Source organism: Lissotriton helveticus, chromosome 3_1 (genome assembly GCF_964261635.1).
Source record: "Lissotriton helveticus chromosome 3_1, aLisHel1.1, whole genome shotgun sequence".
Lineage (NCBI taxonomy): Eukaryota > Metazoa > Chordata > Amphibia > Caudata > Salamandridae > Lissotriton > Lissotriton helveticus.
In genome coordinates, this window is record NC_136061.1 from 1,663,676,581 (window position 1) to 1,663,703,677 (window position 27,097).

At 45.0% G+C, this 27,097-nt stretch overlaps 1 protein-coding gene across 1 annotated transcript in view; it reads right to left on the minus strand.

Moving 5' to 3' along the window:
* Positions 1 to 27,097, minus strand: part of MCM6 (minichromosome maintenance complex component 6) — a 77,189-nt gene that overhangs the window by 33,733 nt on the left and 16,359 nt on the right. Inside the window, exons 8-15 of the mRNA XM_078682455.1 lie at positions 24,018 to 24,159; positions 22,846 to 22,987; positions 21,262 to 21,369; positions 21,028 to 21,183; positions 19,486 to 19,614; positions 8,721 to 8,882; positions 5,875 to 6,013; positions 5,623 to 5,787 (exon numbers count right to left, since the gene is read on the minus strand). Coding sequence (XP_078538581.1) covers positions 5,623 to 5,787; positions 5,875 to 6,013; positions 8,721 to 8,882; positions 19,486 to 19,614; positions 21,028 to 21,183; positions 21,262 to 21,369; positions 22,846 to 22,987; positions 24,018 to 24,159 — 1,143 coding nt within the window. The remainder of the gene's footprint in view (positions 1 to 5,622; positions 5,788 to 5,874; positions 6,014 to 8,720; positions 8,883 to 19,485; positions 19,615 to 21,027; positions 21,184 to 21,261; positions 21,370 to 22,845; positions 22,988 to 24,017; positions 24,160 to 27,097) is intronic.

Below are 27,097 nucleotides of genomic sequence, written 5' to 3' on the forward strand. Positions count from 1 at the left end.
AATGTTTCCAATCGCCACACGCGAGTATTTCAGTTTTTGAAGCATTCAATTTGAGATGGCTCCAAGTCATCCACTGATCCCCGGCTCTGAGACAGCTGAAAATTGGTGATTTTCCAATGACTTTGGGGCATTCCAGTTGAAGGAGTATTTGCGTGTCATCTGCATAGTTATAGCACGTGAGGTGACATTTATTGATTTCAGAGTGTCATGGTCAACCGTGTCAAAGGCAGCTGAGAGGTCTGAGAAGTAGCGCAGCAACCCCGTTGCGGTCAACTGTATTCTTTAGGTCATCCCAGATGGCAAGCAGGACCAATTCAGTGCCTCTTCCCGGACGGAATCCTGTTTGGAAGTCTGAAAGTATGTCATTCTCTTCAATGAATTGTGACATCTGGGTGAACACTGCTCTATCAGTTTGCCCAGGAAAGGTCCATTTCTAATGGGTCTGTAGTTGTCAGGGTTCAACGGGACAAAGTTTGTTTTCTTCAGTAAAGGGCGTATGTATGACTTTGAATTCTTCTGGAAATATTCCAGTAGATAAGGAATTGTTGATGATTCTTCTTACTGGAGTGGCAGCAGAGGTTGCTAAAAGAATTGTCTTGACAGTTTGTAGCGGACAGGGGTCATAAGGGCTGCCGGCAGGCCTGCTTGCTTTGACCAGGTCCATAAATTCATCGTGTGAGATGTGTTGGAAGGAACGGAGAGGCTGGATTAGAACGTTCTTGGATTGTTGTTTTGTACAAGGGTTAGTGCTGGTGCTTTGTTTCTGTTTTAAGTACGAGTCCAAAGTGTCTGCTTTGTCAGTGTAATGATTTGCCAGTTTGTCTGAAATCTTGAGTAACAGGATGAGTTCCTTCTAGGCAATTTGGTTTGCGAAATTCATTGAGTATTTTATAGAATTCTTTATTTGCACATTTAGCGTTTTGAATTCTGTCTGAATCGTACTTTTTCTTAGCTTTTTTGATGCCGACTTGTATAATGTTAATTTTCTGTAGGTGAAGTTTGTTTTGTTTGGTGTTCGTTTTGAGCCAGGTATGTTGCAGATTTCTAATTCGTTGTTTTATGTCTTATTTCTATGTTTCTCCAAGGCGCTTTTTAGGTCGGGCGACCTATCAATGCGCATGCGCATTGAGCGGGAGCGAGATATAAAGGGGCTTAAAAAGAGGTTTAACTAGCTGGCGATTTGGTGCTGTGCCCGTGCGCTTTTAGGACAATGCGCAAGCGCATTGACCTAAAATGCGCGTGCACAGCATCAAATCGTCAGCCATCTGTTGCCCAGCTTGGTGCCGCTCCACCCCCTGCGGCATCAAAGGCTTTCACGGCCGGCCGGCCGTGCTTTCAGTTTCAGGAGCGCTGCATTGTTTTCACGGCCGGCCTCCGGCCGTGACTGTTATGTTATGTTATGTTAAATCTGCTTGTATAGCGCGTGGCTACCCCAGCAATGGGGCGTCCCAGCGCTGCGGACAGACCTAGAAACCAGACAACACAACAGGGAGATTAAATGGAGGAAAACAGCCAAGTTTTAATTTGTTTACGAAACAGAAAGTTGTTAGAGGTGGCCCGAACCGTAAGTGGGATCGAGTTCCACAGTTTCGGCGCCAGGTACCTAAAAGCGCGACCGCCTGCTCTACATCTATGGATCTTGGTCGTGCGTGCCAAAGATAGATCAGCCGATCTGAGGGCTCGCATTTCTCCTTCCTTCCAGCGCTGCCTTGTTTGCTATAACACCATTTATTTTGGTACACTTCATAGTTGTTTGCTTATCGGACACTTTCTATCTGGTACCTTTACATGTTCAGCCCCGTTTTTTCAGTTTTTAGGATTGACTTTAACGTAACTTTATGCATGTGTTTTTCTTTGGACACAAAGCACCCATAGTCTTTCTTCTATGATCACTTTATTACAGTCTGTCACGCCTACCCGGGTTATTCAACATCACTTTGCGATGATATTGTTGGAAATGAGCTTGGTCTCCCGTATCACGCTTACGGTAAGCGCTCCATACCCACTTAACTTTGGGTATCGCACTACGTGCGCAATTGTTTAATCTACCGTTCACACGGACGTTGAATACACCCTTCACTGACCGCACTCATTGTGTTAGATGTTTCAAAGTTCCTGAATCACTCGAAAGCTTATCTTCTGTGATGAAACTGGTGCTCATGTAAAGCGCTCTGATACCAGACGTCTCCGGTCCAGCTCTCCAGTCTAGCTCGCGCTATATAAAACTAAAAACTAAAATAAAAAGAGCTGTTTGTTACATGTAGGGTTTCTGCCCCTAACATGCATGTCTTAGCTACAACTTCATGCTCTTTAATTTAAATATCTTTCCGTGTCACACACGTTTGTCACTCTCTTTCTAGTTTTATGCAGGAGCCTATGACCTATGCCCTTTGCAACCCTCCCATTCCTTGTCTCATGTAACGTTCGTGTGTTTTTGTGCTCGGAAGCACACAAGTGCTTCACACCCTTCTGGGTGGAAGGAAACACCAGCGTTTGGCTTCCTGGCAAACATTCACCTCTGTTCAGCAGCTCACCTCTGACATTACTTTCAATCTCCCATCCTTCTGTTTGCAACCCCTGACCTTCTGCCTCTATTCTCTGCCCATCGCTCTTCTCTCTGCCCTTCCATCTCCCTCCCTTGAACTCTACACTCTCATCCCACTTACATTCTCTCTGCCTTTGCGCCCTCACTTCTATATTTCTGCACTGCACTTCTCATCTATCCTCATTTGTCTTTTTTATTCTCTCCTTTTCCTCACTTCTCTCTCTCTACCTCCTTTCTGCACTTTCTTATTCTCTTCACTATGCCCAGTCGTGCTCTTTGCCTTCTACATTTTGTCTACGTTGTCATCTTACATGCATGCCTTTTTCCAGGTAACAGTGGTTATGCTTTCATTCTCAGACACATTTTAATGATTTGTTTTGTAGTTTCGGATGTTTGCTCAGTACCAGAATCTCAAGATAAGTCGTTGCTTTGGCCTGTTAGTCTCATCCAAAGGCCTCGTTCACTTAGTCCTTGCAGCATGCATGGGGTGTCTTCTCCTCCACTTGTGTGTGGCAAACCCAGCTGCGAGCCTGGGCAGGCCTGGACCCCTGATCATCACCAACTCCTTTAGACCAGAGCTGACTTTCGAGGAAACCTGTATGTCGGCTTTAAAAATAAAGCATTTGCAATGCAATAGGTCTCGCAGTTGTGAGTGTTTGAGCTATTGGCATTTTAAATGCCAGTGCCTTTTATTTATGTATTGGTTTTTAAAACAAATAAAAGGCATTGTCATTTACAATGCCAATATCATGTGCAAATTACAAGAACTTTTATTTAACTATTAATTATTTAAAAAAATTAAAAGCCATTTGTATTTGTTATATGAATACATGTAAGTCACGTACATACAAAACATGTGGCATTACAAATGCTATAGGTGTCACATTTGAAAAAGTTAAAAGTATTGGCATTGTAAATGACAAAGCAATTAATTTTGCTATTTTCAAGACCAACACAAAAAAAAGTTGTCATTTACAAAACCAAAGCTCCAAATTTTCTAATGCGAGACCTATTGCATTTCCAATGCTTGTTTTTTGTTCTGTTGTGTGGTTTTGAGTGGTATCAGGATGTCAAAAGCTTCCTGTAACCATTCAGATTATGAACAGAATTTATGGATTCCAGATTTGTGCTGGATGTTAGTTGTGTTTCCAAGTGTTCCAAATTGAGTTTGTTCCACTGCCGATAGGTGGACGGAAGTAAGGTAGTTTTAGGTGAGTCGCTTAGCATTGTTTTATGTTGGAAAGCAAGCAAGTGGTGGTCTGACCATGTGACTGGAGTTAGTTTGAAAGGTAACTAGTTCAGTATTAGCAAAAATGACATCTAGGATATATCCAGCGGTGTGTGTTGGATTGTGAACAATCTGAAGCAGGTTCAAGGAGTCCATCATTTGTTTGCTGTAACACTTATATCTTTAACAGAAGCCCAATTTTTTTATCTCCATTCTTTAAACTAGCGGCACTGGCAAGAGCATCCATTCGTTCATTTAATAATTCTTCCTTCCTCTGGGAAATAAGTAGCTTATACTTCTGTCTAAGCAACTGAATTAAAGGATGACACCTTGGCTTGATTGTTTAGACCTGCCGTAGCTGTGTATCGCTGAACACTCACCATTGAACCATCTAGGTCCATCCGCTGTAGTGACAGCAGGTTTTGATAACACGTATTTTATAGCTTTGCAGAAATTAAATAAATGCGCCAATTACCTCAGGAATGGGCTCCTGTGCTAACAGACCGCTGTGAATAAGTCTCATCTCTAACCACCATATGAAACAAATATGTGCTATTAACCCCTCGTTACACTAATTTTAATTTAATCTGTTGAGGGTAACATTCCTAGCGTCACATTCTGTTTTATTCGCCGGTCTGGGGGACAGTCTCAACACTACTTTAATCGGGTTATGATCACCATGTTGTGTGGAAATAACCTTCACTTTCAATAAAAGGGCCTCAAGACTGGAGAAAAAGATATAATAGATAGTGGTGGCACTACCCCTGCCTCTTTGTCGGTTCAGATAAATTATTAGTTACGGCAGCAATATCCAAAACACTACTCAAATCATTATTCCGCAAATGCTCCTGTAACTCCACACCACTATGGCAAATTTGACTTCTGCTACTGAACCTTGGGACAGCAGTACCTTCATTGGAGAGCTTAGCATTAAAATCGCACCCCCCCCCCCCAAACAGATGCCAGCTATTTTGTCAAGCCCATTACAATTCTTTAGGGTGGTGCCAAAATTGAATTAATAAAGTTTGTATTGAGGGGGGACTGAAAAAAAATAATTGTCATAGAAATTGAGTAGATTGATATCCCCCTTTTGTACTGTAGAGCTTGAAATGTATCACTTTAGTGTGTAAATCTTTAACACTACCCCCTGCAGCAATGTTCACACAGATCGAGAGGCCACCAGACAGTCGACCACGTTTGGGAGATGGGGCTTAAAACATTCGAACCCTTCAAGACATATCTTTAGTGACAGAAGTTTCTTGTAACTTAAGAATATCCTGCTCTCCAACTAATTCCATCCAATCTACTAGGTCTTTTTTGGATTGTAGGCCAGCAATGTTCCAACTAAGTATATTATAGTCAAAGTTATCAGAAGCCTTTAGGATGGTTATAGCAACTTGATTGTGTGTCTTAATGTTATGCATGGGCATATAGATATATGGTCGACCCCATCAATCTGAGGGGCAGTTGTAGTTTGTCCTGGGTATCCAAATCAGACAATGCTGCAAATTTTTTGGGGACAGTTTGGTAAATTAAAAAGCATCTGGGGGTCGGTTTATAAAAGTAGCACAATGGTAAAGACCAAATTTTTGAGTGGTTGGTACTTGGAATCTCACATCAATGGTTGTTTTCAAATGTTATGGCATGCACTTACTATTTAATACTTCATTGTGGGGTACAGAATGGTTGCTCTGTGTTAATCTATCCTCAGTTCCTCAATTACCCAAGACTTAATTGTGAATCCACTGAACAAGTGACTAACTACTCTATCAAGACTCTTGAATATCTCCACCACAAGCTACCAAGACAATCAAACCACCAGAAAGCATCGTTTGCCAGTGAGGTTTACCTTCCATCTTGCGTAGGTGCTGAACAAGCAGGTTGGAGATCCTTCTATATTCAGCGAACCCAAGCCTCAGGGAAGGTTTGGGGGCTGCATCCTTCAGCTCCTCTTCAGCGTGACCATTAATTCCATTCACATGTCCATTAATGCCATTGGGTAATCCAGCATGACCTACACAAAGCAAAAGCAACCCCAAGTTTACTATCATAAGACGGTGGCAAATTATAATGTATATTACATAAATGCCAAAGAACTTACCATTTATTCCAGCATGGGCCTCATGCTCAGGAACCTCCTGCTCATCATCATCTTGGTCCAAGTTGACATCTGGGGTCTCCACCCTTATGACAGATTTGTTCAATAACCGGAATGCCTCTTTAACATGCTTTGGCTGAACCTAAGAATAAGAACAGCACAATTACTACCGTCCTGTGGGACAACACACTGGCATTACAAGCATTTAAAGCAAAATGGTCAATGGAAACTACTAGATTAAGCAATTCCACCAGAACAAAGTGTAGAGGTTCGGTTGAAACTTACACAGGATTGGATTATGGTTTGTAAAATGTTTAGTAGCTTGGATGCTTAGAAGAATGATACTCATTTTCCTGGATCGTATGCTCAAAGTAGCCAACTGGCCAATCAGAAGAATTAAGGTAAACAACTTGCAATAGATTTTAAGGTGGCTAGCAGCAGAAGCTTTGGGTTTGCTTTTTGTATTTTGGTAGATTCTCAAAACCGAAGAGCTGAGGCCGGAGATGTAGGTACCTGGGTGACTATGACGAAGAATCGATTATATTCAAGTGGCGGTCTGATGCTATTTAATAGCTTATGAAAGTCTACCCCACTCCCCACCCCCTGTCTGAGCTTGGTGATGGATCTGTAAATATCCCCAGTAGATCTCTTTCAAAATTAGGTAGCCCAGTGATGCCTGGTTAATTGAACACGTTGACAGCCACCACTACATGTTCCCTTCCACTCACCCACTTATGTGGCTGTGGAGGACCAGGTCTCACTGCCCTTTCTGCTTTCCACATTCCAATAAACGGGAGTGCCTCTCCTCACCAAGAGGTCAGAAACTGCTCCAAAACCTGCATACAAATTTCCCCAATCAGGAAAGCCAATTATAAGGAGTGGAATTTATATATGTTGGTTATTATATTAGGTGGACAGATGGTCAGCCCATCCATTTGGGGATGAATGGAGATGGTTCAATGGCTGCATTATTTGAGGAGATGGTCCTGAGAGTGCAAAGATGTATAGATGGGTGGCTGGACCAAATGGGTGGGCGGATGCATCTGGTGGGTGTCTACAGAGATCCATAGATGGACAAACTATTGGTGCATACAGTCCATATTGGCACCATCACCCCAGAAAGAGGAAGTCATCTATATGAAAGATACAATATAGTATGAAAGCTTTAAAATGCATGCGGTCTGTTACCTCAGTAAGACAGCTTATAAACAGTACCCTTAATTAGCGGGAAGGTGGTCACCCCAACTACAGAGAACCGTATCCCATTCCTTGGCTGATCCCTTACAAATACACTATGCGACCATGAAAAAGGTCATAGGCATTCAAATTTGGAAGTAACTTGACAAATTGCACTGCTGTAAGACAGGGTTTTACTTTCCTAGTCATGGTTACTATACTATTTTTGATGCACATGTTAAAAACATGGTACAGTAGCAGTCGACCCAGTTTCCAGTCACCTGAAGAGCCTACAGGGGTCTTTCTGAAGAGAAGCTTAACTCAATTTTCTTAACTCGCTTTAGGTGTGAAGATATCCATTTTCAGATTTTGACCCAGCTTCCTTCTACCACATACATTTTCCTGTTTTGCAACAACTGTGCGAGTGGTGGAGGCATCATTGACTGGTGACTGATCTTAGTCTATGCATGGATTTTAACTAACATATTTGCCAGTTTGAGGTGATGTTCTATCAAACATTTAGGGCAATTGCTTTTATTTGATCAGGGGGTCCACGAGGTGTCCATCATGCCAGACTTTCAAAATATCCACTAAAGAGGTTTTAAATGAAAAGGATCAAAAAGGAACTTATGACTGCTTATCCTAAATATTTGCCATGGAGCGGTCATTCCTGGCATACACTAATTGTTGCATCAAATGATCAGAGGCTCATGGCTTGATTGTCAAACCATACTGAAGACCTTTGTGCTTGCTGGTTTGATTTGTACATGCTTAGAAATTAAAAATGCACAAAAATGAAATTGTTGGGGTGTTAGAACAGTCATACTAAAATGTCAGATGCCTCTTGCCATCTCACCCATCTGCCCCCTAGGCTCATTTGGATTTGCTGCCACAGGCAAATTAAAGAAATTATTGGGTAGGTTAGATGGGAGACCCAGCCTTTAAGCCCCGTTTTTTTTAACTTGTTCTCTACCTACTCTTGTATTCCTGGAAGATGTCATACTTGAGAAGGGGTTAGGGTTTTGTGATTACCAGATTGCATGAATAGGGCTTTAACAGTGCCACTGCACTGTGGCAGATAATTGTCAATATATGATGCAAGAGAATTCTAAAACTAGTAACCACAGACAAAGGTTTCATGCTAGCAGTCCTCTAAGCCCAAAACCTTTCTGTGCTAAAGTCATAACGATTAAGTGCCTTAATTTTTTTCTAGGTCCTGTTTAAGAGCTCAAACTATGATTTATGATAAGGAGCTATTGAGTTATGCCTCAGAGAATACAGTAGCAGCCGACTGTAGATGGTGTTGAAAATTCATTGATATATTACATCCCTCCTTGTAATCGCAGTATGGAGTATGAAAGGACTCCCAGTCTGCGGAATCAAGAGAGTCGTGCAAACTTTATTAAATCAGAAATGTCAACTTCCAATGAAATAGAAAAAAGTAACCTGGTGTGTTGCTGGAACTAAAATGATGAAAAACTGGGTGGGAAAGTACAAGTGCCCCAGTCCATGCCTCCAGTCTTCCTTGAAGTGATACTGTAGCTCCACTAGTCAAGTAAAAAATAAAAACCTTCTATACTTCCATGGCGTGTTGGGGAAAAAACTAGAAACAGATCCAAGCATAAAACTAGACAAAGCACAAACTGACAAAATATACGGTTCACATTTCCTACCTCATCACAACAATGCATTCTGGCCATGGATTCAGACAGACGGATCATACTCTCCAGCTGTCGCACCGTGATCCTCCAGGCAGACTTCGTAACTCCAGAGCCATCCCTCTGACGCAAGCGCTTGTACTGCTCAACAATGAAATCTTCAGATTCCTTTGAAATCTGCAGCAAAATGACAGCAGCTCGAGGAGTCACGCAATGTCTTCGACAAAATAGTCCTCAAAATCAATCCTCTTGGCAACCAGGTTGTTTTTCTGGTATACTATTTTTTCACAATTATACACAATGATTAAACTCTAAAACCCATGCAGTCTTGCTCTTTAAAGAGCTTTGATAGAAACGCCGAGCAAACAAGAGTACAAATTATATATTATTCTTATATAAAAAAACACTTTACGTTGGTTAAATAAGGAACTAGTAGGAATAAAAGTGCAACCTACGAAATATAAAATGCATATTAAAAAAGAAAAAAGTAGCTTCATGCAATTCATATTGATAAATCATGGTTGTAAATCAAATCTTAACAAATCCTTACAAAACCCAAGCACTATATCAACTTCAATGCAAACATGACAGTCACCCTGCTGAATGACAAACCCAAAGCATTTGCTACAGAGACCAGTCATTTAAGGCTGCCCCATAAAAAAAAGGACAAGAATAAATATGCCAAGGCTGCTTCTAGAGATTGGGACAAATGCCAAGCAACCCGTTAATACGTTTCTAATTGAGTCGCTCCTTCCAAAGAGCAAAAAAATAAATCTGAAAGCACCTTCCTTCCCAAATATAGTTCTATGTGGCGTGGTGACAATTGCTTCTTGAATCTGACTGTCAAGTCAAAGACTGCCACCTCCACTGCCTCGTTTGTGCTTTCAAGTTCCTGAACCATGTGAAATTAAATCCACAGTGTACCAGATATGCTGTGAACCGCATAGCAGATTTCCTTCACCTGAGTAAGCAAGGTAAGGGCAGAGTCTAGCCACGCTTTATATCCTCTGAGCTTCAGTGATCTATAAAACGAAGGATTAACAGCAGTTGGTCTTAAATGATTGGGAACGTCCGACTAATGCAAAATAGAAATCGAGGTACGTTTTCATGAACCCATAATTCAGCACTATGAATGACATGAAGAATATGGCATTCCAGGTGTCCAGGGCTCACAGGCTCCAAATTTGACACTGAAGGCTTTAAAATCTGCCCTCGACATGTTCTGAGCTGGAGAAACAAAGACCTGGACAAACATCTCGATCTGTGCTTCTTTGACAAACCAGACCTACTGGCTTGTAAGGGCCTGTGGCCTTAAAACAGCATTTAGACATATGGAGATTCTCTCATCCACAAATTAATTCATTCGGCTAGAAACACGTTGGTAGTTGGACCCTCACCTAGCAAAGGGACATCGTTCTGAAAGTATTACTTTAAGTGGAAAATAATTGAGTTAAACAAAAGTAGTGCAAGAGCACACCCTTTCCAATCTGAATTTTATTGGTCGGGTTACTGCCCTCAACAACCCACCAGGCAACATATCACCCTTGCTTAGGTCTCCTATTTGTAACCTCTACTAATCCCACAGACATGAAAATCTGATGTGACCTTGAAGAGCTTAAGGTCATTCACTTAACTGGAACTGCGCTTCATGTAAAAAAAGGTGTCTTGAGACCACCAGAACACTCAGTCTTGGGATCCTGCTGTATTCTTACAATAGCTTCCCGGAAAAGAAAAAAATCCCAAATGAACAGACAACTCTGGTTATGCAAATATCCAACTAAGACTCCAATTTGTGGGCACTCAGTCTGCTGTCCCTGGGCCCTTTTCTGTTTTCACCCAAGACAATACCAAAAATACTTCATGAAAGACCGTACGTCCAAAAGTCTCTTGGCTTTTCTGGGTTTTGAAAGACCTTTACCAGCGTTGGGTCGATTTAGTGCAGATTCAGAATACCTCCATTAATCTACCACCTACAGACTACTGATTACTACACATATATTTAGTTTAACATTCCATTTCCGGGAGCTATTGTGGATTATAATTCACGAGATGAAGCCTGTTGGAAATCACTCAGTGTGCTTTAATTTGAATTTTGGCTTTTCTCCTTTCCAGTTTTATATTGATCGGGATGCTAGCCTTGAGCATGTTTGACACTGCTATTTAGTGTGCTAGTCATACATGATTGACTGATTAGAGTTAGCTGCAAGTCCCTTGTCAAGGAATAAGACCTTCCCCAGGACATGCATCTCAAATGCATCTCCGTGGGCCTGATGTACAGGTTGTACATCCATAGAAACAGCTCATTGATTGTGCCACAGGTTTGCCATGGTGGGGTCTGAGTACCCAGGTTAGTGTTACTCCAGTTGGCATTTAAAATGCTACGAGCCATGATTCTTCACGTCTCTTGCAATCACAGTTCTCCCTGGGGACAGGATGCAGTGCTGGGAAGAGGTAGGGCACGTGTGTGCACGCATTACATACAGGGGTTGTGAACAGCACCAGGTGGTGTATTCTGTATGAAGGGCCTGCTTCTCACATTGGATTTGCATGGGGAATGTATGGAAAGTTTGCTGTGCAGTATTTGCTATGGGTGGAGTAGTAGCAGTAGTGTGTTGGGATATTGAGAGGTTCATAGACTAGTTTGTATTCGCAAATCCTCTCCGGTAGTGCGAGTAGATCAGACCTTACATGTGTGGGAATGACCCTTTTGGGGAAGCAGGCATTTCAATGCTTATGGCTCTGTATGCCTGTCAGCCAGTCTCAAATTCTTATCTGGCAGCTAGGGGACAGCTACATCTGTGCATTCCTGATTGAAGGCCATTAACTAGGGGCTCAAGGGAAACTGCAGAACTCTGGCTGAGGGGCTTTTCTGGGATGGTTATGCAGGAGAGGAATTGGCACCTGCATTTCAAAGGGTAGGGTCTTGACCCCACTAAAGATAGTGATCTAACCTCCCAGGATAAAATGACAGTACAGAATTTAAAGAGGGCCTATGCATTTCAAAGGTGGCCTTTTGAACCAATTGCATTTTCAAAGACCAGCGTGGGTATAACTATTGGGACTTAAAACCTCAGCAGTTAGAAAAGCTTTTAGATTTCGAACCATACTACACTGGTTCAATGCTGGGACAGATGAGATATCCTTAGAGTAGGAGTAACTGCAACTGGATTATCTGAGGATTTATGGTGGCCTGGGGATTCTGCTCCAGGAAAGGGACCATCACTTGGTGGATGTTGTCCGGATGTTGCTGGCCTGCAGCTAGTGCCAACTTCCGTGGCCTGGCTCTGGAAGTGCTCTCCAAGGGCCGGTTAGCTGGCCTCCTGTTCGCGAGACCCCAGGGATACAAATGATCTCACCATTTTCAAAAGATCGTAAGGATTACACTGGGTTTGGCAGAAGTGGGTGAAAGTGATGGTGTACGTCAGGATGCTCCTTATCCAACCATCATAACTATGTGCAGAGGGGTGTGTTCGCAGGGATCAGCAACCACCCAAGGCGTGAGGAGTGTGGGGGAAGCTTGCATAGGGGTGTGTTCACAAGGATCAGCAACCACCCAAGGCGTGAGGAGTGTGGGGGAAGCTTGCAGAGTCAGAGGGACCCGTACTCGCAACCATGGGGATTGGTGCTAGCTTGCGCTCCAGTGTGTGGTGTGAGTGGGGTGTTGGGGGAACCTGAGCTGGGAGTGGAGACAGTCTTCGACCTCCAGATCAGGAAGACGACAGTGCTTGACCTTGCAGCCTCAGAGGTTGTTGGCTCCCTCTCCACAAAGTACTTTGAAGTGGAGGACATTGTGACGAAGCTAGAGGGGTTTTGTGTGCATTGTGGGCACCTGCAGCTGTCTGCCTTGTGCTACGGCAGTTCACACCTCCGCCTTAAGGAAAACTTTATTCCAGACATGGAAGAGCACCAGCGTCCTGTGTCACAACCTTTCATGCCGTTGGGCAACTGGAGGTCCAATCTGGATGGATGAAATTAAGTAACGAATAGTTTCTTAACTGTCGGTGTAGTTTTGCAGCTTGAATCTTTCTGGATTCACTATGCTGTTCATATTCCGCAATCTGGTGGTTGGGTCCGGAATCATAGTCTTTTTTTTGTAGCCCAGGTGGGCGTCGACGTCCCACCATTTGGTGTACCTTCGGTGACGTCGGCATGCTTCCGGCGGAAGCTACCACCCTTGGGCACCATCTTCGGATTCTTTTTTCTGTCTCTTTTTTCTTCTGGGTTTGTAGTGAATCCATGGCTATGTTTGTTAATCGTTTTTCAACGTAATTCTTTTCACGTATCTTTTCCTGTATCTTGTAAGCTTGAACTTGCTTTCTTTTCTATGTGTTTCCACCTTCTTCTCCAGCCTCATCTTTCTGGCGGAGGCGGGTGGGTTAGCTAGTGAATCCAGAAAGATCTTCAAGCTGCAAAACTACACCGACAGGTAAGAAACTATTTGTTTTGCAGCATGAATCTTTCTGGATTCACTATGCTGTGCATAGATTTTGTAGCGGTTTTCGTTACTTTTGTGGCGGCTGGGTGGAAGATCAGCGTTGGTTGTTGAATATATGTTGAAGCACCTTTTGTCCTACTTGTGCTTCTTTGTTCATTTGTACATCCACGCAATAGTGCTTAGTGAATGTGCACTGAAGCCCATGTTGCCGCCAGGCATATGTCCTGAATTATGTGTGTTGGCCAGAAAGGCAATTGTTGCTCCCTTCTTCCTGGTGGAGTGGGCCTGCGCCCCTCCTGTTAGCTCCTGGCCCGCTTGTTTGTGGCAGAATTGCATTGTCTGTGCGATCCATCGGGCTATGGTGTTTTTAGTCACTGGTTTGCCCATGTAACTGTTTGCGAAAGATACGAAGAACTGTTTTGTTTTCCTGTGTCCTTTCGTCCTTTCAATGTAGTGCATCACAGCCCTTCTTGCGTCTAGAGTGTGGAGAGACCTCTAAGCGCTTGTAGTGGGGTTTTGGAAGAAGCTAGGGATCTGAATACTCTGGTTCATGTGGAACCTCAACACCACCTTTGGCATGAAGTGTGGGTCTGTTCTCATCACAACCCTGTCACTGTACCTGGATGTAGGGTTCCTCCAGTGTGAGTGCCTGCAGTTCACTCACCCTCCGTAGCGAGGTGATTGCTACTAGAAAGGCAGTTTTCATTGTTAGCATTTGCAGTGATGCTTTGTGGATGGGTTCGAACGGTGCTTTCATGAGCTCCGTTCGTACCACATTTAGGTTCCAGGCCGGTGGCGGTATTCTCTTTGGTGGCGCTATTATTTTTGCCCCTTCCAGGAATCTTTTTACGACTTGGGATGTAAAGAAGCTTCTCACTGTTTCTCCTCTTGTGTATGCCACAATCGCTGCCAGGTGCACCCTCAGCGAGGACGAGCTTAGCTTTAATTAGGTGCGTGAGGTACCTTAGCACCGTAGATTCCGTGGTCAGTTTTCTATGGAGGTTTTTCTTGCAACACCATTGAGTGAATCTTTTCCATTTTTCCCCATAGCACTTGCGTGTGCTGGGCCTCCTTGCCTCACGCAGCACCCGCAGGGTGCTTTCTGGTAGTTTTAGATGTGCGAACTCTAAGTCCACAGGAGCCAGGCTGAGAGGTTGAGGCTCTCCGGCTCTGGGTGTAGAACTTCTCCGTTTTCCATGGAGAGTAGGTCTCTTCTTTTTGAGAACTTGTGTGGGGGGGGGGGCCCTGTGCCATCTCCATTATCTGAGAGTACCAGGTCTGCCTGACCCATTGTGGTGCCACCAGGATGAGCGTCATGTTGCTCTTCATGCATTTGTTGAGAACCCTGGGGATCAGTGGTATCGGGGGAAAAGCGTAGGCAAATGTTTTTGACCAGCTTATCCATACGGCATTCCCCTGTGATAGTGCCTCTGTTTGCCTGGATGCAAAATATTGGCATTTTGCATTCTGGCATGTTGCAAACAGGTCTATTGTTGGTGTGCCCCATCTCCTGAATAGTCTGTTTCCTGTATATTGAGTTCCCACTTGTGGGACGCTGAAGTCTGCCTGCTGAGCCAATCCGCTTCTACATTGTCCTTCCCTGGCAGGTGTATGGCTAGCAGGTCTATTTTGAGTGGTATTGCCCATCTCCAGATTTCCTGTGCGAGGCTTGACAGAGGGAATGATTGAGTTCCCCCCCTGTTTGTTTATGTAAAACATCGTTGTGGTGTTGTCTGTTTGTATCAGCACCTTCTGGCTGTACAGGTGTTTAGTGAAAGGCCTTGAGGGCTAGCAACACTGTTTTCAGTTCCAGGTAATTGATGTGACTGACGCATCTGTAGGGCTCCACAGACCCCTCACTCTGAGCCTGTTCATGTGTGCGCCCCATCCCTTCTGGGATGCGTCTGTGGTGATGGTCACTGCTGGGTCCGGTGGTGTTAGAGTCTTCCCTACTGTTATTCTTTCCTTGGTCCACCTTATTTCTTCCTGCACCCTGTGCGTTACAACCACGAGATCCTCCCAACTTCCTGTGGCTTGTGACCATTACTGTTGCAGCCACTCTTGGAGTGGTCTCATCTGTAGGCGTACATTGGGGACCAGGTGTATGCATGACGCCATCATCCCCAAAATCTTGCTCACAGTCCTCACTGTCAGAGCTCGCCCCTTCTGGTAGTGACGTTTCTCCCTCAGTAGGTTGAGTGTTCTCTTCTCGCTGGGTAACACCCTGCATTGGACGGTGTCGATTTGGGCTCCCAGGAAGATTTTCACTTGCTCTGGTTCTATTAAGCATTTTCCCCAGTGTATGGAGAAACCCAGGCTTGCTAGAGTTCTTGTGACCTGCTCTGCATGATCATTGCATGTCCTGTAAGAGCTTGCCATCACGAGCCAGTCATCGAGGTAGGGGTACACATGTATCCCCTTCTTAGATGTGCGGCCACTGCCGCGAGGCATTTGGTGAACACCCTTGGTGCGGACTTTAGGCCGAACGCCAGGGTCGTGAATTGGTAGTGATCCTTGTTCACTGTGAATCTTAGCATGTGCTTGTGCTGCCTGTTCATGGGGACGTGCAGGTACGCATCTTTGAGGTCTATGGTGGACAAGAAGTCCCCCGGCCTTTATCTGCGGGATGACCTCTTGTAGGGACGTCATTTTGAATTTGAGTCTTTACGTATTTGTTTAGGAACCGAAGGTCCAGGAAGGGTCTTAGACTTTCGTCCACTTTTGGCACCAGGAAGTAGTTTGAGTATACTCCCGTTGCGTTCTTTGAATGGAGCCCGTTCGATGGCCGCTTTGAGGAGGAGTTCTTGAGCTTCCTCTTGGAGTAATCGCAGCTCTCTTCCAGAGTGCTCTCTTCTCTTTGGCTTTCTGTTTGGTGGTCTCTTTTCCAACTCTATGCAGTATCCGAACTGCATAATGTTGAGTATCCACTTGTCCGTTGTTATTTTTCTCCACTCCTGGAGAAAAAATCTCAATCTTCCTCCTACTGGCGTCACATGTTCCTTTGTGTCTTGTACGTGTAGCCCTCTCCTCTTTGTATTCCCGTGCTCCTCCCCCGGAGGGTTCGAGTGGGTGAGCACCTTTTTCTGTGTGAAGTCACTTAGAGGGGGGTTGTTCACCGCCTCCTTCTCTGGCCCCGTCCGTTTCCTCTTGATCGAAAGGACTGGCCCCTGCCCTGGTAGTTCCAGTGTTGTCCCTGTTGTCCCTGGTGGAATGCCTGGTGTGATTGCCCTTGCTGGCTTCCACCCCTGCCGTTAGGCCTCCGTGTAGGAGTGCCCCTTCTCATCCCCCTGAATTGCAGGGCCCCCATGGACCTTGCCGTCTCGTTGTCCTTCAGTTGGGTGAGCTTTTCATCAACTGGGGCTCCAAACAGTGTTTCACCGCTTAAGGGTGTGCTCAGAATGCTGTTCTGAACCTCAGCCTTGAAGCCTGAGATCCTGAGCCAGGCTTGCCTTCTCTCTGGGATGCCTATAGCCATCAGTCTGCTGGCTGTTTCTGCCCCATCCAAGGCTGTCTTGAGGCACGAGTTAGCGATGCTTTTCTCCTCTTCCACAAGGTGTGATGCCCTCTCACGGTATTGTTCCGGGAGGTGCTTAATTAATTGGCCCATCTCATCCCAATGCTGGTATTGATGTCTGTTTAGGAGGGCATTTGAGTTCGCCATCCGCCAGTGCGTTGCGGCGTTCCTCTCTATTTTCCTGCCAGTTAGATCCATCCTCTTGCTTTCTTTGTCAGGTGGAGGTCCAGATGTTGTTGGGACGTTTGCCCTTTTTTTGGCCGTTGCAGCGAATATTGAGTCTGCTGTGACGGATCCCTTGATGTAAGCTGGGTCTTGGGAGGAGAATTTGTATTTCTTCTCCGTCCTCGGCGTTACTGATCTGCATGTAGCCGGTTCCTTGAAGGCTTCCTTCCCCTGGTCTGTGACGCTCTTTAGCATGGGCATGAACTGGCTTCTTGTCTGTGTGGGGAGCAATGTCTCCAGCAGGAAATCTGCTTTTGGCTTCTCCTCCTCCAGCTTAACTCCATAGGCTGCTGCCGCCTTCCTGACCACCTCATTGTATGCCCCAATGTTGTCCGGTGATGAAGGCCTCGAGGGGTATGTTTCCACAGCCTCCTCCTTCAGCCTCGATGTCCTGCCATTCCTGGTCTTGGGCCATCGAGGAACCTGAGCCGTAGCTTGACTGCTGCTCCCCGTAGTCCCCTTCTGTGTAGTAGAGGTCTTCTTCCTCTTCATGCTCCGAGGGTTCCGGAGTTTTCGGCGTCTCCTCGACATCGAACTCCTCGTGCTCCTGTACCTCAGCGACAGTCGGTGCCGGCTTCGAGGGGATCCTGTAACTTTTCATCGAAGTCCTTCTTTCTCTGAAGGATATTCTCCATTTCGGCCTCGAGCCTTCTTTTCTTTCTCTGCATCTCTGCGGCCTGTTCGTCGTCGAGCGTTTCGGCTGCTCTTTTCGGCGGCGATGTCAAAACTTTCTTCGGCTCCTTTTCTTCCGAAGTCGAAGGCCCTTTTTCGGGGGCTTGCTTCGATGACCTATGCTTTTCGCTGGTCTTCGGCCTCCAGGAGTCCTTCTCGAAGGATCCGCTGGGCTCTTTTTCGGAGGATGCAGCTTCGGTCGTCGAAGTTTTCGGCGCCGGTGCTCCTTTCGAGGCTCTGGGCTCTGACTTTCGAGAGTCTGCCTCTGGCTTTAGAGACCCTGTGGGGGTTTTCGGGGTCGTAGACTCTCCTACCTTGTCAGGCGTTTTCTTATCGGTCTCTGCGACCGTGAAGTCATCTGGACCTTCAGCGATGTTGTCCTCGTCGTCGGTGGAAAGGCCCAGTTCGTAAAGCGTCGGGGCCTGGCCCTTGCCCTGCATCGTGTGGTGCGCAGTCCTCTGTCTCTCTCGAACTCTGAGTGTCTTCGGCTTGAAGACGGAGCAGGCGTTGCAGTCTCTGCTCTTGTGGTCGATTGGCAGGCAGAGGTTGCAGACCGGGTGCTGGTCCTTCTGGGCGAACTTGTGGTGGCAGTTTTTGCAGAATTTAAAGGGTGTCTTGTACATCCCTGCGCTCAGGGGGCTCCATGTGTGTGCATTCCTCCAAGGACGTCGAAGATCTCAAAGTTCTTTCCTTTTAGTCGTCTCTTCTCAGATGGTCCTCTTCTCCTGATCTTCTCAGGTCTTTACCGTCAAAGAGTTGCTGTATTTCCTTCTTTTCTCCTCCAAAACTTCTGGAGCTTCACGCGACGATCCAGACCCAACGGTGGAAAAAAGAATCTGAAGATGGCGCCCAAGGGTGGTAGCTTCCGCCGGAAGCAAACCGACGTCACCGAAGGTACACCAAATGGTGGGACGTCGACACCCACCTGGGCTACAAAACAAAAAAAAAAGAGAGAAGACAGACTACGATTCCGGACCCAACCACCAGATTGCGGAATATGCACAGCATAGTGAATCCAGAAAGATTCACGCTGCAAACATTTCTTTCCGTGTTAGGTGGTTCCAACTGTCTAGTCAACGGGGCACCAGCACGGGTAATTATCATTGGTTGGTGTAGTTGAATGACTGAGGGGCTGGGACACGAGGCATAGTCGAAGACCTGCGACTGTTTGACCTTTCTGCAAATGGAAAAGTTCGACAATTGCCTACAACTAAAGTGTATAAATCATGGGTCTCATTTTGATTTCTGAGTGTGTAATGAAAAAGTGTTTTATACATACTGTTTGGAATCTTTGTGGTGTACACCTTGAGTTGCGAGTGTGGGGTTGTGCCAATACTTTACACTAGGGCCCCGAGGATAAGCTGGACTGGTCAGTGCAAAGCTACACATGAGTGAGCACAGGTTCAGACGTGTATATATATTTAGAGGAGTAGATTCAACTGGCTTTGCAGAGTCCCTGCCAGCAGGAAACCACTTGATCTAACAAAGCCTGATTCAACTAGCACTTTTATAGGGCTGCTCACAAAATGTGTAATAAATCAGGCAGTAAGACAACAGGCTAAAGTTTCACCACATGATCCAAACTAAGCCATTGCTTGAGCTGCATTCATAGACAGTGACTGTAGACTGCATTAACCATTTAAAAAAAAAGAATACATGGGAGTACATTGAATCCTAGGACTGAATTGTTTTACAGGGATTCTCTGCAAGTTAGTATTGGGTGGAGGTGTAATCCGGGGAAAGAAAATGGATTTGAACAGCAATACCTACTAAGAAGGCAATTCTCTGATGCAGCACTGTTTGATACCCTCTCTGAAAGCCCCCATGAGATCCAAAATGCTTACGAAGTTACAGCTATGAAGTCATGGTCTTCAGACAATGCATTAAATTCCACAAAATCAATTTCAGGTCTTAGTTTGTACACTTTACGCTACCTTTGGTTTAAACTGTCTTGCAAACAGAAGGTATCTTCTAATGTCATCCAAAGAATAGACTCGATCAATGGACTCCTCGATCCTGGAATGTAGGTCCACAATACGCCTGGCAATTGCGTAATCTGTGACCTAATAAAGAAAGAGTTGAAGTCACTCAAAGAACCAGCATGCAACGGTCTTCAGTCTATACAGTCATTAGATTCACCCATTCAAGCTGTCAAATTCGAGTAACCCTGCAGAGAAACTACTGCTTTTGTTTGCTCACGCATGAATACCATACTGGAAGCAAGGATAAAACTTATTTCACTTAACACTATAATGTTCTTATGAAAAAGATCACCAAAAACACCAGATTGTCTGCTATTAGTAAATTAGTCCGGTACATCGGAAGTCCAGCACAAAATATATATATTAAAATGCACAAAAAATGATAATGAATACCTTTATAAATTCCCATATAGTCAACACAAATTCCAGTGCAGTGAGTTTCTAAAGGTTTGAAACCACTTGCTCAGAGTGTTATACGGTGTATCGAATACGAATCGGACCACATTTAGCAGCGCCTAAACTGGCAAGTTCAACTGACTTATTTAGAGGGTTACAGATATATCAAACTTAACACGTAAACATTGCTAATTACCCTATATTTACATCACTCGTGACATCGTTGATAATAAGATTTGCAATTAACTTTGAGAAAACAGCATGGCAGGGCGAATATATACACACACAAAGCAATACCCTCTTCATGCTTAAGAGTGCAGCACAAATTATACATGCAAAAAAGCAGAGCACTCTGGGTAGTTCCCAAGTTTAGGTGGAGGGCAGCTCCTGAGTAGAGTGCCCCACAATACCAGCAACACTGAATTTGCTCAACTCAAATGTCTGTTTTTCTAGGAAAGTTTAAGCATTGAATTCAAGTTTAGGTGGAGGGCAGCTCCTGAGTAGAGTGCCCCACAATACCAGCAACACTGAATTTGCTCAACTCAAATGTCTGTTTTTCTAGGAAAGTTTAAGCATTGAATTAGCATAGTGCTATCCACGCGGAGCTAGAAAAGTACTAAGTATTTTGCCATTTCTACCTCAAAGTCTTTAAGAATAGGATTTGCACAGTGCCAACAACACAGCTGTAAAATGACAAAAGCTTTTTGCCACTCCAGGCACAGTATCACAGCTTTGGATTGGCAAAATACCATCCAAGCCAACCTGGAAAGAATAAACTGATGTGAGCCAAGCAAATTTAGTGGTTTAACTGGTGTAGGGAGCTAGATTCAGGAGCTGCTCACCAACTAAACTTGGAAACTAACCAGAGTGAGTGTGTATTAGTACAGACAGTACATGTACTCTAGGATCCAACAGTGAGGTAGAGAGCGACCAACTGAAAACAAAAGCTGGGTTGTTAACCGACATTTTATGCATCTAACGACAGTTTATGTAAATATGTGCAACTGGCCTTTTGACCCAAAAACACCATTGAGAAAACTATTGCAGAAGCACCTTTATAGACATCCTCTTTACATGTAGAGACAATGAGCACTTTACCTCATTACACTCGTCCACAAGAATGAAGAAGAGATCAAATCTGGACATAATGGGAGCCGATAGGTTTATGTTTTGCTTCAGAGACTTTGATCGGTCGTAACGCCCACCAATGGGGTTTGCAGCTGCCAAGATGGAGGTTCGAGCATTCAGAGTAGCCTAAGGGGAAACAAATAATGCATCAAACAAGTCAATTTCCAATGTGTAGCACTCTACAAAGACTGGGGGCCAGCGTACCTTAACTCCAGCCTTAGTGATCGAAATAGTCTGCTGCTCCATGGCCTCGTGGATGGCAACTTGATCTCGAGTATCCATTTTGTCAAATTCATCAATGCAGCAAACGCCCTGAAACCGAAATTAAATGACAAATTAGGTTTTCCCGACAAAAACATTTAATTGTACAATTTGTAGAATGATAAAAGCAGATAACTTCTGCAAGGGGCCACTACTCTTTCCAGACAATAGTTAAGACTAGGGCTCGGACAGGAATGTGTACAAACAGAACAAAACCCAGTGGTATCTGTATACTAGAAAAGAGCAACTGCTCTGAAAAATCTGATAAATGCACCACAGTGCAATCTAGTGAAACTCAAAAGTGATGTACCTCCCACCAATAAGGGATTTTATCCAGTCTACATGTGACCTTATAGTTCCAGCTAGACTGTCCCCCATTGGAGTAGGAGCAGGGCCGATTAGCACGAGGTTGGGCTCTAAAAAAAAGAATGGACTGTGGAATTGAGCAAGCACAAGTGGCGGACACTTCAAGTATTTCACCTTTGTGCTTAAATGTACTTGTCCGCATGCAGTCACAGATTTAACATTTATCTGTCTGAAGGACTAGCTGTCTAAGCCACAAACCGTTTTTAGTGCACGGTCATGACTATGAAACAAAGTTTAAAAAGCTCTAGGACCACCTTAATTGGCAACTTTAGACTGGTTGAAAAAACAGACTGGCAATCGTATCCCAAAGAACGAATAGTGTGACGTGTGATGGTTAAAACTGTGGTCACTTTCGCTGGTAGCAGAGAGTTGGGGAGCTAACTAACCCCTGTAGCGCTGTGAACAGTATGCACCTGCATTCAAGGCAGCTCCAAAAAGCTGTACCCAACTACAGTACCCATTAACCACAATCCTAGACAGTGATTATGCTGAAGATAGTTACACAATACAAGGTGAATATTAAGTGCAATTTTACAAGATGAACAATAAGTAATTTTATGAGCCCTTTACAAAAGCACTCTCGTGGGAGGCAAGAGGAGGAAAAATATTCTTTGTGATCAAATACGAGAGTTTAATGGCACATGCATGCAGAGGTGAGATGCAGAACGAAAATCACTGCAATTGAATAATTTGTACATATACAAACCTAAAACATAAGTTTCCCTACTCTGGTTTATCCATTCATGATGGAATGTAATTTGTGATCACATGCACTTGGTACCTGGGGACAAATCATGCATTTTGGGATAACAAATCTTGCCATTAAACAAATCTTGCCGCGTCTCCCCCTGCAATACAAGACTCCTACACAGCAGCCGTGGAAAACCGTGAGGTAGGCGGAGTGAAGACTTTGACAAAGTGGACCAGGACAGCAGCAGTGTTCATGCAGTTTGAGTACACCCATATTCAGGCTGAATGTTCAGCCCTACCACCTCAGATAAAATGCGATGCCTTCAACGCAGTATCATTTCATGTTTTATGCAATCAAGAAAAACAAATGTTACATTTAAAAAATACAGCACGCAAGCAAAAATAAAGTTTCCATGTTCAGGTTAGTCTTGACTTTTAAGGCCATTAAGCCACTGCACAAACACTACTCACATTATCAGCCAACATCAGAGCTCCAGCCTCAATGACAAATTCATGCGATTCTTCGTCTCTTACAACAGCTGCAGTGAGACCAGCAGCAGAGGACGCTTTCCCACTGGTGTACACAGCACGTGGACTGAACTCCTCGACGTGCCTAGGATAGAGTAAATGTGTTGTGATCAGAAACAAAACAAGCACATGGCACTCCATAAACGTGAAAGCTTTTAAACTGAAATATGCAACTGTACATTTGAAGAACTAAACTACTATGCTCCAAGAACAGTATTAGATTACCGTAATAGTGCAAAGTTACTGCAGGACAAGTCAGACCACCAAAATCAGGAATTAAGATGCTATTTGTCTAATATTAAAGTATGGGCACATACTTTTAATGGTAAGAGGCAGCAAAATTAAATCAAACGTCTCCATAACAGCTACCATTACCACTCAATTACTGTTAGTCAAAGGACGATTGATTCTACTGATTGGAATTCAATTTGCTAACTATATTCAACAGGGACGATAAAAAATTGTTTTGGCATCCGAAGGCCAAAGCAAATGCTACAAAACAGGGATCGTATCCAGTTTTTTTAAAATTTTAAGATCAACCAAAGCTTGCAAGATGAATGAGTTGGTGTAGAGGGGATGAAGGTAATAAATGGGGGATCCGTGTCCATACAATCAAAATACGTTGGGCATATATTAAATACCAAGTGTGCACAAAATTGCATATAGTGAAGCAGTTTTAATATCTTCAGTACCAACACTTGCGTAGAGCAGGTTCATGTTTTTATCCCTCTTTCAGAAGTTATTAAATCATACGACGCAGGAATACATTAATAATATCAGTAACCAGTGAACAAAATGTGAATTCCTGAACCAGAGTAATATTTGTGACCTGCATGCAAGAACACACTAGCATGCGTGTAATGTAGCTCAATAAACAGATAAAAGTGGGAGCATTCAGTAAGGTAAAAAAATATATATATACATAAAAATACAGAACGGTCACGGTCTTCATGCAGGAGTAAGAAAGATTTTTTTTTCTGCATGCATCAAGGCGTGAAATGTGAAGCAATGTCAAGACTGTTAGAAAGATATAAGTTTCCCCCTAGAGAAAAAGTGTAAATCATTTTTGAGAAACTAAACAGTTAACACAATTAGAAGGTGTGGAAAAGGCTTACTTGAGAAATTGGCTTTTGGCAGTACTTGGATCTCCAACAATACAAATGTTGATGTCTCCACGCAATGAAGTGCCTTCCATCGTGGTCTTCCCAACACCACCAAAGAGCATAAGCAAAATTCCCCTCTTTACCTCATCGTTACCTAAATTATCAAGAGCAAAGCACAATAAGAATAGATTCTCCAACTGCAGACATCAAAACCAATCACTATCAAACTAAATGGTGCCCATTCAGTGGCAGATCTACAATTTGCTCATGGCACTTCACAAATACAGCAACGCTGGTCATGTTTTTGCCCTGTGAGATCCCTACCATCGCTCATATCGATACGCGTTAACAGTGAAGGAGTTATCACTGTTAAGTGAGAGCGCGCGCCACTCACTGACCTTGCACGAGGAAGCAGCACTTCCATGATATGCACTTCACTGTAGTGCCACAGGGGGACAGTGATGCTCTAGCAGGCACATGGCTGGAGTCCTGAATCTGAGCTTTCAGTAATGGACACCCTAGGGCGCGGCACCATCGGGACTCTGGTCTATTCATGGAGCCAGGCCTGCGGTGCACACCAGATGTGGCTGGAGCTGAATGTATGACATTGTTCTGCATTCTATCCATCAACTGTTTTTGCATTGGTCACCCCGAGTGGGATGGGTATGCTCAGACGCGAGTCCCATGCTCTCCACACCACTGGAGTCAAGCTATCCTGGCTGAAGACGGCTGATAGCCAGAAACTGGTCCTAGGATGCTTGATTCCAGTCCAGGAAAGACATGGCTTGGCCGTTCGGGCTGGACTGTTCCCATGAGGCACAGGGTCAAGGCTGGTTTGCATATGGCCATGTCTGAACTGGGGTGGTGTGGAGTGCAAAAAACGATGGATTTAGGCCCAGATCTCTGTACTGGGGTGAATGTATGACATTGTTCTGCATTCTGTCCATCAACTGTTGTTTTTGCATAGGGCTGTCAACCACCTGCTTCTTCAGTACCACTGCAATGCCTCTCCCTTTGGTATCCCATTACAGAGGCAGCTGCCCTGCATTAACTGCCTTGGGGACCAGTAGGGGCTGGAGTAGTAAGGTGAGCCGGGCCATAGTACGGCGGGTCTCCCACTAGTTGGGGTTGCCACATGGCAGTACTGATATGCAATGGCTGCGATTCTGCGAGTTGAAATGCTGGACACAGGTATCCCAGCACAGGGATACCAGCGCGGGATGCAGGCCAGCACACTGCAGATGCCTGTGGTACCCAGTACTGGGGTGCACTTGCAAGCATGTGTGAGGATGCAGCGCTTAGAACCCTAAAGGATACTGAGGCTGGGGTGGAAGTATATTGCAAGAATTGAGTGTTCCAGTACTGGGATAACAGGATACAGAGGGAAGAAAGAGCACAGCTGTATGCCCAAGTACTGTAATAACAGAGTACCGAGGTCTGGGTCGAGGTGCACTGGCAGAGCTGCGTGTCATAGTACTGCAATAACACAGGGTACTACCGCAGGGCTTAGGTGCACTAGCAGAGTCCTGTACTGGAGGGTATTGCTGCAGGGCTACAGTGCACCGACAGAGCCTTGTACATACCTGTACTGGAGGGTATTGGGACAGTGCTCTTTGTCCTACAACGCCCTTTCCCCTGCCAGTTGCACAATGCATCTAAAATAAACTGGCTCTGACGAAGTTTGCTTCTCGGCAGCAACCACCGTCGCCGAGAGACTGCACCTTTGGAAGCCAGTGTCACTGTCTGGATTATTGGCAGATTTATCTGTGGGATTGCCCAGCTGTCATTTTTGCTACACAAGACTCCCAGCAGCTGTTATTAGAGAGCTGCGTGCTCCATTCCTCAGCGAGAGGCTGGAAGTGAGCCAAAGACACGAGACTCCACCCTGTGCATTAGCACAACACCACCAGACTCCCGTCAGGAGCGGAGAGCGCACCCCTATGGAGGGGTGGAAGGGTGTCCAAATCCGCTGCGTGCTGCACTAGGCGGGGGTGTGTGACGGACAGGGTATGATGGGCACTGATCCTGGTAGGGAGGGAGACAGAGGAAGACTAAGCCAACTTTGACAGTTTGGACAAGTTGAACTGCAAGCCATGAGGATCAAAGTGTAAAGTGAAGCGCTAGACAGTCAGGGCAGATTCCATGTTACTAGAAAGCATTTATAGTGCCAGCTCGATTCTGCGGCCGCGGCGTTTCCTGCATAAATTATGGATTACGCATTTGCCCCATAGTCCATTATCTGCAACAAACTGTAGATTTTAATCAACAAAAATGTCTAGCACAAACAGACCAGAAGTTAGTAACAAGTAGGGTTGCAGTGGAAGATGACCCCTTTGGAGTCAGGGGGTCAAACTAACCTCTGACTGTTCCCCCTGAGTAGTTGAATAACTGCTCCGACTATGCCTCATTACCACCTCACCTCCGTGTTACACTGCAGCGGCGGGTATCTGGGAGCATCTGTTCCAGTAAAGTTGCCTAGGGTCTCCCCGGATGTCCTCTCCGATTGGTCACTCAGCCCAATTAAAAATAAGAGCTTCCCCAGCATCTCACCGCCTCTGCACAGCCCCATGCCTCTGCTAGTTCCTCGCTGTCACAGCCAACTCATAAGGGGGGCTCCGACAGGAGCAGCGAGGCCGTACTCCGGGTCGTCATCTTCACCCAGCCGCTTGCTATTGAGACAGCACTTCTCTCTGCGCGGTCCTTCTCCAGAGCGGCTCTTAGTTGGGGCACACGCCATCAGCATGCACATGGGCGGTCTATGCGAAAGTGAAAGCGTGGGGCAGCGCCGCCGTACACGCTCACAGATCAGGTCTCCAAAAGCGTGCGGTTCACAGCGCAGGTCTCCAGAAGCGCGCATTCACAGCCAGTCTCCAATGGCTTTTACAAGCTTGTGCACCGCTCCTGTCCCACTTCGCTAACCAACCCGGCAACAATAAGTCTCGCTTACGCGCGCAGCACATGGCGCTGCATCGCTAGGCGAGACCTAACAGCGAATACTTGTCAACTAAGCCATTCTTAAAGCTTAGGCGACCTCAGACTGAATTGCCACACTTGTAGCAGTGTGATAGTATTTGTGTAGTACAGTGGCAATG